The sequence below is a fragment of the Centruroides vittatus genome, unplaced genomic scaffold (genome assembly GCF_030686945.1).
Source record: "Centruroides vittatus isolate TY-2023 unplaced genomic scaffold, ASM3068694v2 scaffold_2003, whole genome shotgun sequence".
Lineage (NCBI taxonomy): Eukaryota > Metazoa > Arthropoda > Arachnida > Scorpiones > Buthidae > Centruroides > Centruroides vittatus.
Window position 1 is genome coordinate 66,372 of NW_027122686.1, and position 15,414 is coordinate 81,785.

General features: G+C 28.2%; 2 protein-coding genes across 3 annotated transcripts in view; both read right to left on the bottom strand.

The window, feature by feature from the left end:
- Window positions 1–11,770, bottom strand: part of LOC136987426 (uncharacterized) — a 77,512-nt gene extending 65,742 nt beyond the window's left edge. The window contains exons 1-5 of the mRNA XM_067285161.1: window positions 11,606–11,770; window positions 3,472–3,525; window positions 3,237–3,388; window positions 3,024–3,112; window positions 492–633 (exon numbers count right to left, since the gene is read on the bottom strand). Of these exons, the coding sequence (XP_067141262.1) occupies window positions 492–633; window positions 3,024–3,112; window positions 3,237–3,388; window positions 3,472–3,525; window positions 11,606–11,654 (486 nt within the window). The 5' untranslated portion in view covers window positions 11,655–11,770. The remainder of the gene's footprint in view (window positions 1–491; window positions 634–3,023; window positions 3,113–3,236; window positions 3,389–3,471; window positions 3,526–11,605) is intronic.
- A 2,000-nt stretch (window positions 11,771–13,770) lies between these two features.
- The window catches only part of LOC136987428 (uncharacterized), a 54,900-nt gene continuing 53,256 nt past the window's right edge, over window positions 13,771–15,414 (bottom strand). For both annotated transcript variants that reach the window (XM_067285163.1, XM_067285164.1), the window contains exon 2: window positions 13,771–15,198. In XM_067285163.1, the coding sequence (XP_067141264.1) occupies window positions 13,921–15,141 (1,221 nt within the window). In that variant the 5' untranslated portion in view covers window positions 15,142–15,198 and the 3' untranslated portion in view covers window positions 13,771–13,920. The remainder of the gene's footprint in view (window positions 15,199–15,414) is intronic.

Below are 15,414 nucleotides of genomic sequence, written 5' to 3' on the forward strand. Positions count from 1 at the left end.
TCTACATAAAATAAACTGACTGAGCAAAAATTCAATGTTTTATTTTAATTCCCATAACTTCTATTCTCTCAATTTTTACCTTCATAATCCCTTAATTTTTCATAGGCCTTAGGTGCTGTGCCTTAAGTTCCTAATGGATAAGACAGCACTGGCTGGGATATATATATATAACAACATCCATATTAGAATTACCAAATAATTTACCAAATTTTGTTTCAGATTATTAATTAGGATTAAAATAGCCCAATAAAAATCAGGCAGATTGTTTGTTAATTTTAAGATGAGATTTTCAGTGCTTATAAATCTTGCTCAACTCAATATGCAGGAAATGAAAACAACAAATGCAATACTAGTTGCTGATATGAGTATTGATTAATATCTTGTTCATTAAAGACATAAAATAAGATTATAGGATATAATATTATAAACTAATTTATATCTTTAAATGCCAAAACTTATTATATGTATAAGTTTATTAGAATTTATCTTACTCTTTCTTTCCCATCTGCAGATTTGGAAAGAGAAAATCCAGAGATGATGCCTCTCTTGATGTTAACTGAATATATTGGATCTTGTGGTAAAGCAAATACAGATCCCAATTTTCCATTATTCAGAGAAAATAATACAGGATACCTATGAAATAATTTATTAATAATTTAAATTCAATATATTATATAATTATGTACATTATGTATTATTATGAGTTTCTGTAAGATGTTAACTCCATCTCTAATAACTAATTCTAAAATCAATTAAATCAGCAATGTAAAATTATTTTTTTAAATCTAGAAGTTTTTGGCTGTTATTCTTTCCTTAGAAACTATCCATTAATCACATGTACAGTTTTGAAGCAATTTTTGACCCTTCTACCTCCATATTGCATGCAATAATGTACTTTTAGTAAACCCCTTCCTTCCATTAAACTGTATGTGTAATTAATGGACAGCTGCTTAAACATATGACAATATATCATAGATTAAACGTGCATGTCAATTCCACTCATTACATTTTGCATATGTGAAAAGTATAGTGGAACATATCTCAGGATTTAACATTCTCTATGTGAATAGACAATAAAATATTTAAGGCTATATATAAAATAACGTAGACATTTTTGTACAGTAAAACCTCTGTAAACTGGAATCACACAGTCCTAGATATTTTTTTAGTTTAACAGATTTCTGTTTTGAATCAGTTTTAGAATTTTCCTCTTTTTTACCTGATGTATTTAGTAAAATCACTTTTAAATAAATAAGAATATTCTTCTCGAACTGCACTTACAATAATAACTACAGTTTACCAACTTTTAATATGCAGTATATTTTATTAACGTAATCTAAGGTTTTTGGTCAGTTAATTGACTGAAAATGTTAGATTACGTTAATAAAATAAACTGCATATTAAAGGTTGGTAAAGTGTAGTTGAGTAAGAACATTTTATTACAAATACTAGGCTTAATCCAAAGTAAGGACAACTAATGATGGGAGTATTTAAATGCTAGAATTGAGAACTATTTGATAGCAAAAAGTTTTTGTTTGTGTTGGGTATTCAAATCCTTTTCCATTGAGATCTTTATGAGTTTACACAACAGCAAATAAGCCAGTTTCAGTACCAAAAACAAATATGTCACTCTATTGCTATCAGAAATTGTAATTGTGTTACAGTAATACAGAGACTAAATTATTCTGTGATCTGGCTTCTTAAGGAATTTTAATACTTTAATCATTTACTTCAGTCTCTGTAATTACCAACAATGTTAATCAACATGTTCTCAAATACTCAGTATAAGTAAGTTACTAGCTACTTTGTACATAGAAAATTGGTAACATTAGGTTACAAATGACATTCATTGCTTGTTCTCAAGTACTTCATCCTTGGAAAACTCTTTTGATTCTGCTTCTGGTTAATTCCATCAAAAGCTATTATTATTAATAATCAGTATGTCCCCTTGTCACATAACCTTCATTTCTTTGACAAAGTTCAAAATCATTATTGAAACATAGTTTGTCATGGTCTGCAGTGACTGTTATACTTGGAAGTAATCTTACTTTTATGCTTTATCCAGGTTATGTTCTTCATACCAAAAACTTTCATTTCTGTATTGATTCCATTAAGTCTCCAGCTTATAATAGAATTTAATGTAGAAAATCACTCCATTCCAAAGAATTTTTTTTATTTAGGTAGGTTTCCATTTTATTCATGTTCCATTTTGGATAGGTTTCACTGTATATAATTCTTTTGAATTTTTTGAGTAGACTGGCTTGATAAGTCAATGTATTACAAAGGGAATCAAACAGACATCCTCAGGTTACAACTTCAAATGAGGATGTCAATTTGAATACAAATGAAAACATTTGTTTGAGTAAAGGGTTGAAATTTATTTGCTGGTTTTGGATGTCAGTGTATATTATTTGTAGTTAATATTGGTTTGTGTGCTGATTCTTAACAATGTATGTAATGAAATTTTAAAATATACAATAAAAGTGATAACCAGTTACATAAAATTCTTTTATAAATTGCTTTAAAAGTGATTATGGATAAGTGAAGATATTCCTCAACAAGATGGATAGAGGTGGTGATCCTGTAGAGCAGGGGTGTCAAACTCAAACTACTTAGGTGCAAATTTTTTGTCTGGAGTATGACAGTGGGCCAACAGAATAAAAACTGCATGCCAACATCAAACATAGAGGGAACTGTAGCCATATGTATGCCGTTCAGAGGGATCCTACTTTTCTCTACTGTCTATCTCCTCTCCCTTCTTCTTCCCCTCCCCTTTCCCTTACACTCTTTTCTGCCAGCAAAACACTTCGTGTATGGCCGATGTTTTTCTTGTATGTATATGTATACATGAAATAGTGTTGTAATTCAGAGTGAAGTAATGTTGGATCATTGAGTAAAACAAATACATTAAATCTATAGTTGTTAAAAGTGTTCTAAGTGTTGGAATTAAGAGGATGTCAGATTAGAGAGGTTTAACAGTGTTTATTTTTCATATGAATAAAATAAATTCATTATTGACTTACTCAGTTAACTCAGATAAATCACGATCTTTTACCCAATACTGAAGATGTCCATTTGGTCCTCCTCCTGCTGAAGTTTTGCATCCAGAAAGCTAAATGAATAATAAGATTTATTTGAATTTTGTATCTGTTTCTTATTCATAAATATTGTGAACATATTTGTTATTAAAATTAAAATTTAAAAAATGTATTTTTTATTTTGTTTAGTTTTCTTACCTCTAAATTATAGAGACAATTAACAGCAGCACTCACTGTTACAGAGCATTCAAGTTCTATCTCACTAGATCTATCATTTACTCCAGCAAAAGCTATATTGCCAACTGAATGATAGCGATATTTATAGACATGCCCAGGTTGTAAAAAGCTCTCTGGTAAAACAAATAAATGTTGTTAAATTCTTATAACAATTTGCATATATTTATTCATATTTTTATTTTATTTTATTTCTTACCTGAGTCAGAACTGTGCCTACATTCCTTTTTAACAATATCCTGTAAATCTGCATCTATTTAAAATTGAAAAATTCATTTAAAATGAAATTAATCATGGGTTTTAAGAATCTTTTAACACTAGATCAACTATAATTTACATTTGGACAAACTGAAAATTACTATTATTAATATATTAAACATCGGCATCAATCTACAGTATATGTATATATACATTGAGGTTGGGCCAATGACAATTGTGGATATTCACAATTGGAGCTTGCAGGGTACAGTTTCTCAGTCCCTGCATTCAGATTTCAAATGGTTGGGAGTAGCATTCTTCAACTTTTCCAGTATTCAGTCACCTTCAAAACATATCACTAGTCCATAAGTGGATCTTCACACAGGTTCTCTGAGTTCACACCCCTGTCTGGGGTCTATGGCTTACATCCCTTTCAGTGAGGGAGGCTGAGCAAGAAACACTTGAAAGGCAGTCATTAACTGCTATTGGTAGAAAAGTAGGTTAGACATTCAATTTTGCAAGCCTATAGTGAATCACTCAGGGATATAGAGTTAAAGGTACTGGTTCAATTTTCACTTCCTAAAACATTCACACAAGTTCCAAAACCAATGTTCTTTAGCACCACCACATTTTATTGGTCAACATTAATGTCTTTTGGGAGACTAATGTCAACCAATTACTTGTCATATTTTTAACTTACAGAATTCTGTAAGTTTAAAAATATGACAACTAATCATTCTGTTAGTGGATTTTGATAATCAGCAAACATTGCTCCAAGGCAGCTTTCCTTTAAGTCAATGGCTTTTGTCATAGATAGTGATCAGATGTCCAAATTGGGTACAACAGTCTTGCTTCTTAATATGCAATAACTGTATGAGACAGCATATTAAGAAGCTTTTTAAAACTGTATGCAAAAGTCCCACTTTTGGACTGTTTCGTAATTATATTCAAAAATAGCCTATATTCATTGCATAAACTGTAAATCAAAAATAAATCGCATACAAGTAATAACAAAAATTTTACTATGCAACTTATAAAAACAATAACCCAGACATGGGCAAATGCAGCTCTTTTTGAGTTACATGCAGCTCTTGTTGAAAGTGTTAATTTCTGCTTTTTATTATTATTTTTACAATTTTATTTCCACAATTTTGTGAAAATATGTAATTATATATATGTAATATTTAGTAATTTATTTCCAAGTTGGTGCAATAAATTAAATTGACATTTCAAATCTATTCTTTTAAAACAAAGTTCTCGACCCGGATGGGGACACCCTATGCTTCCCTGCCTTACCATACTATCCGCTATGACAGTACAGAACTGTGGCTCCCATGCATTTTGCAAAACCTACATTTCGGCTCCCACTGAACTCTTGCTTGCCCACCTCTGCAATAACCCAATTGGCAATTGTCTGACAATTCTATCTATCATGAACAGTGAATGTATATCATGTCATCATTGTTGGGTTTTGCTAATTATCTGAGTTAAAAAACAGTGATTAAAGCAAACAATTCTAAACTTGTAGCCATAATTAAGTAGTGATATCTAAATTAATAGTTCTGGAAGCAAAGGAATAGTCAAAAGTCCAGTTAGTGTATATGGCAATGCGAAGTACAGTAAGTGAAAGTTGTAGAAGATTAATGAATCAGTTTTAAGTCAGAGTCAATTTACAAATTTTAAGCAGTGGGTTAATTTGAATCCTCTCCTTCACTATCCAAGTACTCCCAATGTGATACAAATCCAGATGAGTGAAAAAATCACAAGAATTTTTTAGGGATTGTCCTTTCCTGATATGGGATCCTGGCCACATCCATGATGAGCTTGATTAAAAAGCCCTCTTAGAATTCACAAGGAGAAAAGAGTATAAAAAATAATAAAAAACATTGATGTGGACTGGCCAAACCCATGATGGGAACTGAAAAATAAAATCTTAAGGGAATATCCATTAATTACATGTATAGTTTAAAGAAGGGAGAGACAAAGAAGCATCTCCAGGGAGGGTGCTTAGGCTGATACCAAACCAGTCACTTTTGTTACTTTAAAATAAAAAAAATAATAATTAATTTCAATTAGGTAAGGTTAGGTAATTAAAGTAATTCTAAGGTAACTGAGTAACATTCTCTGAAATATGACAGGGGTATCCTCCTCCAAATCTGCCTCGAGCAACATCCATATTCTCAAAATCCTGCATATGCCACTAGGAGAGGAGATTGCAAAAAGTATATCATTGTACACATTACTAATGAATGGTCCCCAATATTCACATAGCAGAAAGAATTAAAATTAAAAAATATAGGCTTACATATTGTAGTTATCAGTTGCCAAATGTTATATCATATTACACTATATAGTAGCATTAAGTATTGAATCTATACATCATAAAAGAAAAATGTTTTGTTAATGGCTGAACATTTTACAAAATTGTAGATGCTATTTTTCTATTCTAAAAGAATATCATAACTATAAAAGAGTAAACAGTAGAATTATTATGTAGCATTAAACAGACTGACAATGTGCAATGTAATTTATATTTTGAGACACTTCTAAATAAATAGCTAATAGTAAAGCTAAAAACTGTAAGGCATTTGATTAATTATACTAATTTTTTAAAATCTATTTATAATATATTTACAAAAAAATCTTAATTTTAATATTCGTTATACTTTTCAGTCTTTTTGTATTATTAGGTCTGTAGAAACGTTAATTCAAGTATTGATGATTTAATGTTATCAAATTTTAATATCACATAAAATCTATTCAAAATTAAATAATGTTTATTTAGAAAAAACAATATGCAATGAAAAATTGGAAACAAAAAGAATAGCATGTAGGAAATAAATGTCATCGAAACAATACGAAAATGAAATTGATTCGATTAAAAGAAAAATATGACGACCGGCGGTTCCATTACTTCAAGTAATTCGCTGACTTATTCAAAATAAACAATACAAAGAAATCGTAATATAATATTTGATTATTAGTAAAATTTTCCTATCTATTTCATTTCAAATTTTGGTTTCTATCGAATCTATTACAATTATCCTATTTATTTTTCCGAATTAGTCGCTTCTAGATCGTAATATATGATCAAAGCGGATTAATTCCCCAAATACGACAAAAAGAATAGAAAAAAAATGTTAATTGTGTCCAAAAGACAAAGATTACTAGATATTTAAAGTGCGTAACTATCTCTGAAAGACTCGGGTTTGAATCTGACGAGTGAACCGCACTACAGCAATATTTTACGATTAGATAGATTAGAGGCTTCTTTCTCGTCATCCAGCTCGCTTGTTAAGGCTAATATCGTATTTTGTTTTTTATATTTATTTTAAAAACTACTTTTTTACTATGATTTCACGGAAGATTGAAGTGAAGAGTAAATCTAATGTTGATAGCGTACTTATAAAGCAGCTTTAATCATTACGTAATTTATACGATCCTTCTCTGGAGTAAAGTGCGCGACGTAGGAGAATTGTCGATCAACTTTGTGATAAATGGAATGTAATAAGTCGATGTATACAGGGGCGGATCTACACAGGGACTATTAAGGCTTAAGCCCTGGTCTAACTAATGCAAATTAAAAATTGAATTATTATCATAAATTTTTAATACTTTTTTTCATTAACAATGAGCACTTATTATATAGTAAAAAAATAGTTAATAATATAATAATGATGATAATTTATAGTATTATTTGTATTAACAAAAAACGGGGCCTCATTGGACTTCAATAAGCCCTAGGACCGAAAACCCCAGATCCGCTCCTGGATATATTACTTGTATTATTTATATTACTTTAAACACAATATTTGCATTACTTCAATCGCAACATGTTGAATATGTAAATTTAATAATAAGTTTTAATTAACGAGAACATTTCCTCAAATAAGATGTTTTATTTTTTATGAATAAAAACAAAATTTCCTGTTTAAAAAGAACGGATTAATCACGAGTGTATAAAATAATAACAACAACAACAAGCCGGAAATTGAATGTAAAACTTTTATCTCTACAACTACATTATATGTGAAAACTAAATTCATGTGGATAAATCTAATTTAATGATGTCAACCTGTGCGCGTTTTGGAATCTTCTACCTCCTTAAGACATTTATATTTCAATTCTTCCTAGATTTTGACTATTTTTGTGGGTAATTTCAACAATACCCCATTTTCTATTTCTCGTTCACTCTTCTTTTTTCAGTCTGTCTTATTGATAATGGACTAAGCTGAATTTTACATGGCATAATAACGAGCTAAAAATCTCACTGGAAAAAATGGAAAATCTAATTCACTGAATATTATATGAAACTAATTCACTGATTATTTCTTTAATAACAAAATAAATTTGGTTGTTAAAGAAATAATAACTTTTATTTCTTTACCTAGTTAATATCTTTAAAAAAGTTAAGTTTTCATTTTATAATTATTATGATTCTCTCTCTCTTTTTTTTTTTATAACTATTATTCCTGTAATGAAAATTTTCTTGCTTATTAGAAAATATCCTATCATTTTATATCTGATGATTTTATTTTAAAATACAGTTTTATCTTCAAAATAATATGAAGAACGAAAATAAATATAATGTTCAAACTATGCAAACTTTATCATAAATTTGAATTTGAATATTCATAGATGGCGAATTATTTACTCTTATCCTAATATAGCTTGCTACTTTGTTAATATTTTGATATTAATATAGTAAAATTTGTAAAGTATGATCAGTCTGCTTGTAAAATAAACTTTTGTTGTAATTATTTGTTATATAAAAGATTACTGCATTATGTAGAATAAAGAAAAACTTCTTCAATATCATTTTCTAGTTATAACCTTTATCTGACGGGAGATTAAAACTATCAACGTAAAAATGTGATCATCAGATCAAAATCTTACGCCAAGGATATCTGTCTGGATGATGGTAGACATCCTTGACCGTCTTTCTTGTCTACAATATTTGTTGTGATAATTGAGAAGAAAGCTATATATAACTAACGCAAATATTTTTCTGAATGACAGACACTATTTGAAATTAAATAAATAGATTTATGTATAGAAGAAATGTATTGATAATAAATGTCAATAAAACGATCAATATTATCAGTCGCTATTACTAATTAATTACGCCTACTACTTGGCGTTAGAGCCATTATATGATTATAGAGAAATAACAGCACGTATCAGACGTCATATTCGCTGAATTGTTTTTAAACATTCAATTTAAATTTTAAAAAAATCTGGTTTTAATTTAAAAAAACCAGAGATGTATAAGAATTTCAGAAATCAAATCGGGGGTGTGTTTTTATTTTAAGCTAGTTATAATTTGTTGATACCGAAACGGGAGGTGGAGCCTTAGCTGATAAATACAGGCTCTCGCTCATTAAAATTTATTCAAGAAATATAGATGGGCATACATGTCTCGTAATATCAAATTTAATAGTTCGGTTGGTGTAGGTTACCTAGTCAAACCGGGAATACTTTTCAGAATAACTTAAGTTCTGATCACTCGTAATTTTTACCATAAAACTAATCACACTATAAGGCGCAATTTTGCTTTATAATTAGCATTCATTTCACGGTTTCGATATTTAATTTCCACTTCACTTTTGACCACTGAGAATTAACGAATAAAAATATTTTTTCTATAGTAGTTGAAATTTCCGAAGAACAAAGGACTAGTTTTATCAAATTATTAAAATCTTGGAATCCAAGATCTTCAATCCCATCAAAATGTGTTGCACACATATTTTACACCCTTAAAACAAATATTTTGACCGTTTCCGTCAGTTACACTAATTTTTTCTTCATTCAATTTCTTCAAGTGTTTGGTTATCATCAACGTTATTAGTGTCGATTGACCGAATTGTCGAATTTAATGTTTCCGTTCGTGAAATACGTTCTTTAAATTCGACGGAACTATTCTGTTAGCTATATTTCATGCCATTTCTTCCTCAGTAGTACGATTCAAATTTATGATCCTTATCAACGTAGAGTAAACATTTTCTAACAAATTACAAGTTCAGTATACAATATAGGCTACTAATGCATTTAATATAAACTAGAGAACTAACAAGTTTGGTAACGTCTTTTAGTTGTAGAATTAAAAATTAGAGCAAAACTGATAAGATCATATTTAAATCATACTCGAACTGTCTCGTATCACTATTACTAAATAAAGCGCGATTTTGGTATAAAAAGTGTTCTGTAAACTAAATTTCCTTAATGTAATAAAAATGCTGTTTTTGTTTATGAAAAAAAAGTTTAAAAAATGAGTTTAAATTGCATTAAAAAACAGATATTTGTATTTATTTATAATACAATTTTTTATGTCATACCACAGTAAACAACAAATTCAATTTTATTTTAAATTCTTACAATATAATCAAATAAACTGTTTTTGATTATATTGATATATTTTTAAAAAATCGAAATAATTCTAATCGAAGATTACTTCGTATTTTAAAAATTATTGTTTTAACTCTCATTTGGGAATAAGTAAAAAAATGGAGATTAAACAGTACATGGTAACTTTAATTTTTTTTTTACTCATTCAGTTCCTCTTTAGTCTACTGTATTGTGGGTATTATTATTATTATTTTTTGTTACTCTATATTGTAAAAATTTTAAAAAACATTCTTTCATAACAGTATATTAACTTCCATCCGTTCAAAATCCTGTGCACAAACCTAGTATACAGCGCCGGATTCAATAGGTGCGAGGCCTGATTGAATTTTTTTTTTGCGGGGACCCCTCAAACTTTAAATAACAAAATTAATTAACTGTTAATTTACATATTGAAATATGTTGTTTTATTTTTAATAATAGTATACCTAGATATTTATTTTTGTAACATGTACTATTTTTAAATATATAAATTTTGACGTGATGCGGGGCCCCTTTAAGCGCGGGGCCCGATTGGCACCAATCGCCTAAAATCCGGCCCTGCTAGTATATATTTATCTAACTACTGATGTCACGATAACTAACGGCACTATTGTTCCTTTTGAACATATAAACGTAAAATTAATTTCTTTATCATTATCGTTTAGTTCAGGGATGGCAACCTTTTTCTACGTAAGGGCCGCATTTCAAAACTTTTGAAGTGACGCGGGCCGCACACAAGAGAAAAGAGGGGGGGAACTGTCGGTAAATCACAATTCTTTATTCATATATAATTATAAATTAGCATAGGTATACTTAATATAGCTTCTGGCACCGATCTAAACGTAATATATCGGAAATATATGGTTAAATATCAGTCACTGCTAGTTTTAAATTAGTTTCAATGTGTCTGTTAGCCGGTTTCTTGTTTTAATTTTTACTAAATTCATTGCGAAAAAAACTTTTCACAAATGTAAGTTGTAGAAAATAACGTTTGAATTTTTGTCGAATATCTCATTAAGCTGGGAAATTGATATATTTATTCATACTTTATGCCACGCGGGCCGCAAAAAATATTACTGCGGGCCGCGGGTTGCTCATCCCTGGTTTAGTTGTATTTCTTTTTATAATAGATTCATTGGAAAAATGAGATATTGATTTTGTTTTTTTCTAAAAAAAATTCATTAGAAAAGAGGTTCTGTAAAGATTTTTTAGATGATATAACGTTAAGAGGGACCCACGACGGACGTATTAACCCATAATGCGTCTTTTGGAGCAAAATTTAATATAAGACTTGAACTTATTTTCGAGGAAACACCGTACATATACTATTGTAAAAATATTTTACAACACATTTAAAGTTATTAATTAGTAGTAAACATGAAACTCTATTACATAGAATGTATCTGTTCGGTGTTATAAATATTACGCTACTTTTACACATTAGGAGTACGGTATATATAAAATGTACGGTTTTCTGCGAAAAATGTAATACTTTTAATAAATTTTAAAGTAAAAATTATTTATATTATTAAATATTAATATATGGCTACTAAAGGCGTTTTATCATTATTTCTAATTCTGAGATTAAAAAGTATTATCGATATTTAACCATGATTATAAATTTTTATATTAATAAAAAAATGAAAAAATTACAAATAAAAACTTGAATTAATAAATCGTTTAGATTATTAAATAAGTTCTTTCTTTGATGATGACGACAAATTTTTCTCAAAATGAGAGAGAGAACTTACCTATTAATGGAAGAATGAAAAGCACGTAAAGTGCCTGCCACTTCCTCATCTTGATTCAAGAGGAATGACACTGGGTGATATTTGACTAGCAGTAACAGTTCTCTAACATGCACAGGATATCATGCACACCAGACTGACAACGTTCTAGCTCCGGATCAGAGCTAACTTCCAAGTCTGTTAATATTTAACAGCCAATAGGGTAATATAAACTTAACCTCTGATCTACACTCATCAATCGCTAAAACTAATTGTTTAGATCTTATGCTTTTCTGAACTGTTCGATTCTAAATGATGATGATGATGATTCACCAGAGAGATTTTAATGTGATTTCCTACAATTTTTAAGTTAAACTAAATCCAAATAATTTTTATTACAATATATGAGATTCAAGCTTTTCACTTTTGAAAACCACGAACTCATACCACACGTCATAAACATTTAAAATCTACCAAACGGTAAAGATGATTCTGTAAGTAGGATTCTTATGTTCTTATCCCGCCTAAAGGCTTACAACGTCATTGGAAAGTTTAACTTTTCATAAAATGTTATGCCTTTTTTTTTGGTACAAACTTAGGCCTTCTTCAGATGCATGCCGATCTCACAATATGGTGCAATATTGTGAAGCTCACTAGTTAAAATATTCAATGTCTTTCTGTCCATCTGAAAGCCTGAATTTGTGTAAAAAAAGGGGGGGGGCAAAACATGTTATGAAAAGTTAAATAAAGGATTTACAGTGACGTTATGAATCTAGGCATGATAAGCATATTGATATAATAATCCTACTTATAGGATCTTTTCAGTTTGCTTATTTGGAACTTATCATCCAAATTTCTGAAGAATCTCCGATAAATATATAACTTAAAATGGCTTTAGTTTTGGATTCGTATCATAATGTCTTTATTTACTTTAAACACTCTTGCATTTCTTGAATAAACCCAAAAGCTACATATTACTAAAGATTATCGGTTACTACCACCACAGTTGGCAGTCTGGACTCTTTAGTACAGAATTTCCTTTTTTTTTTTAAACAAATAATGGACCTTTTACGTTTCTAATCAGCAAATAAAACATCTCTGCTCGATTTATAGTTAGAAATATGAACAGGATAGAGTGCTTCTTTATTCACGATTGGAATTTTAGTCGAAAATTATATTTACGATAATGATTATATTTCTAAATCTTTTATTATAAACAAGTTAAATAGAAAGATCTAAATATAATGTTATTAGTTTTAATTTATTGTTACGACAAACACTTCAAAATTATCTGGATCAATATAATATTTATTGATGATAACTTCTTGTTCAAATAAGATAAATTTCTGTTTATAAAAAATTTTCTTATCTGAGTTTAGAATGTCGATGGATGCGTTACGAAGTTTGATTAAATAATAGTTTAAACTTTGATATTTATTACTATAAATTCTATTTAACTTGAAACACAAATAATAAATTTTGTATTAAATAAAATGTTTTTTTTTCTTTTTAAATAATAAAATAAAAAACCTTGTTATGGCGTTAGAATGCATAAATACTCTATTGATTTTTATTTCTTATAAAGTTGAAAGCAGAAATTTGAACATTAGCTATAAAATCAGACAAATTAACTGAATATTTCCACTTAACAAAATTAAATGATTAAATAATTTAATTATTACTCTGAAAATTTTCTCTAAGATGAAAAATAGCTTAAATCTTCAACTTTATTTCATTGTTTTAATTAAAATTTTAAAAACTACTATAGTAACAAAACAAGTTTGATAATTAATTATAATTATTATTATTATTCAACTATTGTTCTTATTAAGATTAGAAAATATCCAAGATATAAAGTATAAAATAAAAAAATATGAAATTATTGTTGCAAATTAATAAAAATCTATTTTATAATCTTACTAAATAGAGACCTGAGATCTGTGAGAACAGTACAAAAGTCAAAGTTTGATGTTTGTTGATCAAACTATGCTGCTTTATTCATTTTTAAATAAAGACAACTTTCGAAGATAGTTTTCTGAAGATGCTTCTTAATATTCTGAAATTACATTTGATAAAAATGTTAAATATTCTTATTGATGTATGATTAAATTTTATATTTTTATAATTGTTTTTTAAATTTAATTAATTACATTAAGTTATTGTCTCAAGGTTGAAAACTTTAAAGATTTTTAATAATAAATATATAGCAATTATTTTGTTCAACTCATATAACTATTTTTAAAAAGTTTAAATATTTTAATTTAATCTTTTTTTAAATACAAAATTTATAAAGTTAAAAATTTTTTTAAATTTGAAGTAAAAAACATTATTTGGAAATTTTATGCTTCTTTTCCTTCAATATATTTAAATAATGGTGATGTAAAGAGTACATCCTTATATAACATCATGGAAGTATCTTGTACATGCTTATGAACAATATGAGTATGTTCTAAATAGCACTTTTCATAACGATGCAATACAATTTGATCAGAATATAAAATTTCTCTATTATTATTTTTTACTTTGTTTTTTCTCCAAATAGAAAGAGCTGGTTTTTTATATAAAGTTATAGTAGAAACATTCTTTGCTAATCGTTTGGTATACTTTAAAGTGAGAAATGGAAATTTTAATGTTTCAGCTACTATATCTGGGTATTCAGTACAGAACTGATAAACATTGAATTTATATTGTATTGTATTTTCTAAAATTTTTGTTAAATTTTGATGTTTTGGCACGAAGAATTCATTTAATGTTGTAATCATCACATTATTAGTATTATACACAAGAAGTGATCTAGCAAAGCAATCTAGATGGTATATATCTTTATCCAATGCTCCTCCTGGATAGTTCCACTTGAGAATATCAACTTTGTATTTATTGATTTTGGCATATTCTAGTAGTTTCCTACTTTTGGGAGATATTCCTTCATCGTAAATAATGAAATGACTTTTTCTTATGTTGTTATGAAATGTCAAATGTTCAGCTAACAAAATGACATCTTGAAAGCCACTAGAAAGAGGTTCTACACAAAATACAAATGATGCATTTTCAGTATGTCTTGAGATATTTATGAGACTTGAATTTACAGATTTGAATGATAATGTCACTCCATAAGGCACTTTATTTATATTTGAAGGTATACATTTAACAAAAAATCCTGAGTATTTATTAGATTGCTCTTCTAATTTCACTGTACCTAACAATGGTGTAGGGTAATTATCATACCATAAAAAACATTCCACATCTGATAACTGTGTAGACATGTCCAGAATCATTGCTAATATAATAACAGATGAAGTATTTTTATCACGTTCCCAAAATGCTGAATATAAATGTAAAGAATCTACAATATGAATCCATGAAACTTCCTCTTTAATTCTAATTTCTGGTCTGACAGTTGTTTTGTGATGCTTTAATTTTGAAAATTCTTCTCTATTTCCAAATGAATTTAAAACTTCCAAGACCATTTTCATTTTGGAATATTTTCTTTCATAAATAATGACTAAAATAATAGATGTAACTGCAGCAATGACTAGTGCAAGTTGAATATATTTCCTCATATTTACTTGTCTTTCACAAAACTAATTTCTTACTTTTTAATATTATGGACATAGTTTCTGAAAAAATAAATAAATAAAGACATTATTAATTTTAAAGTTGTAAAATTTTTAATAAATGTTTTATTCTTAAAATTCTTATATGAAATAAAATATAAATTATTACTTTATAAAAACCAAGATTTCATTAATTAATTTTAATCATCATATTTTATGGCATATAACACAACCCCACTTATTGATCATTTTTATCGATCAAGGAAAAGAGAAGTTTAA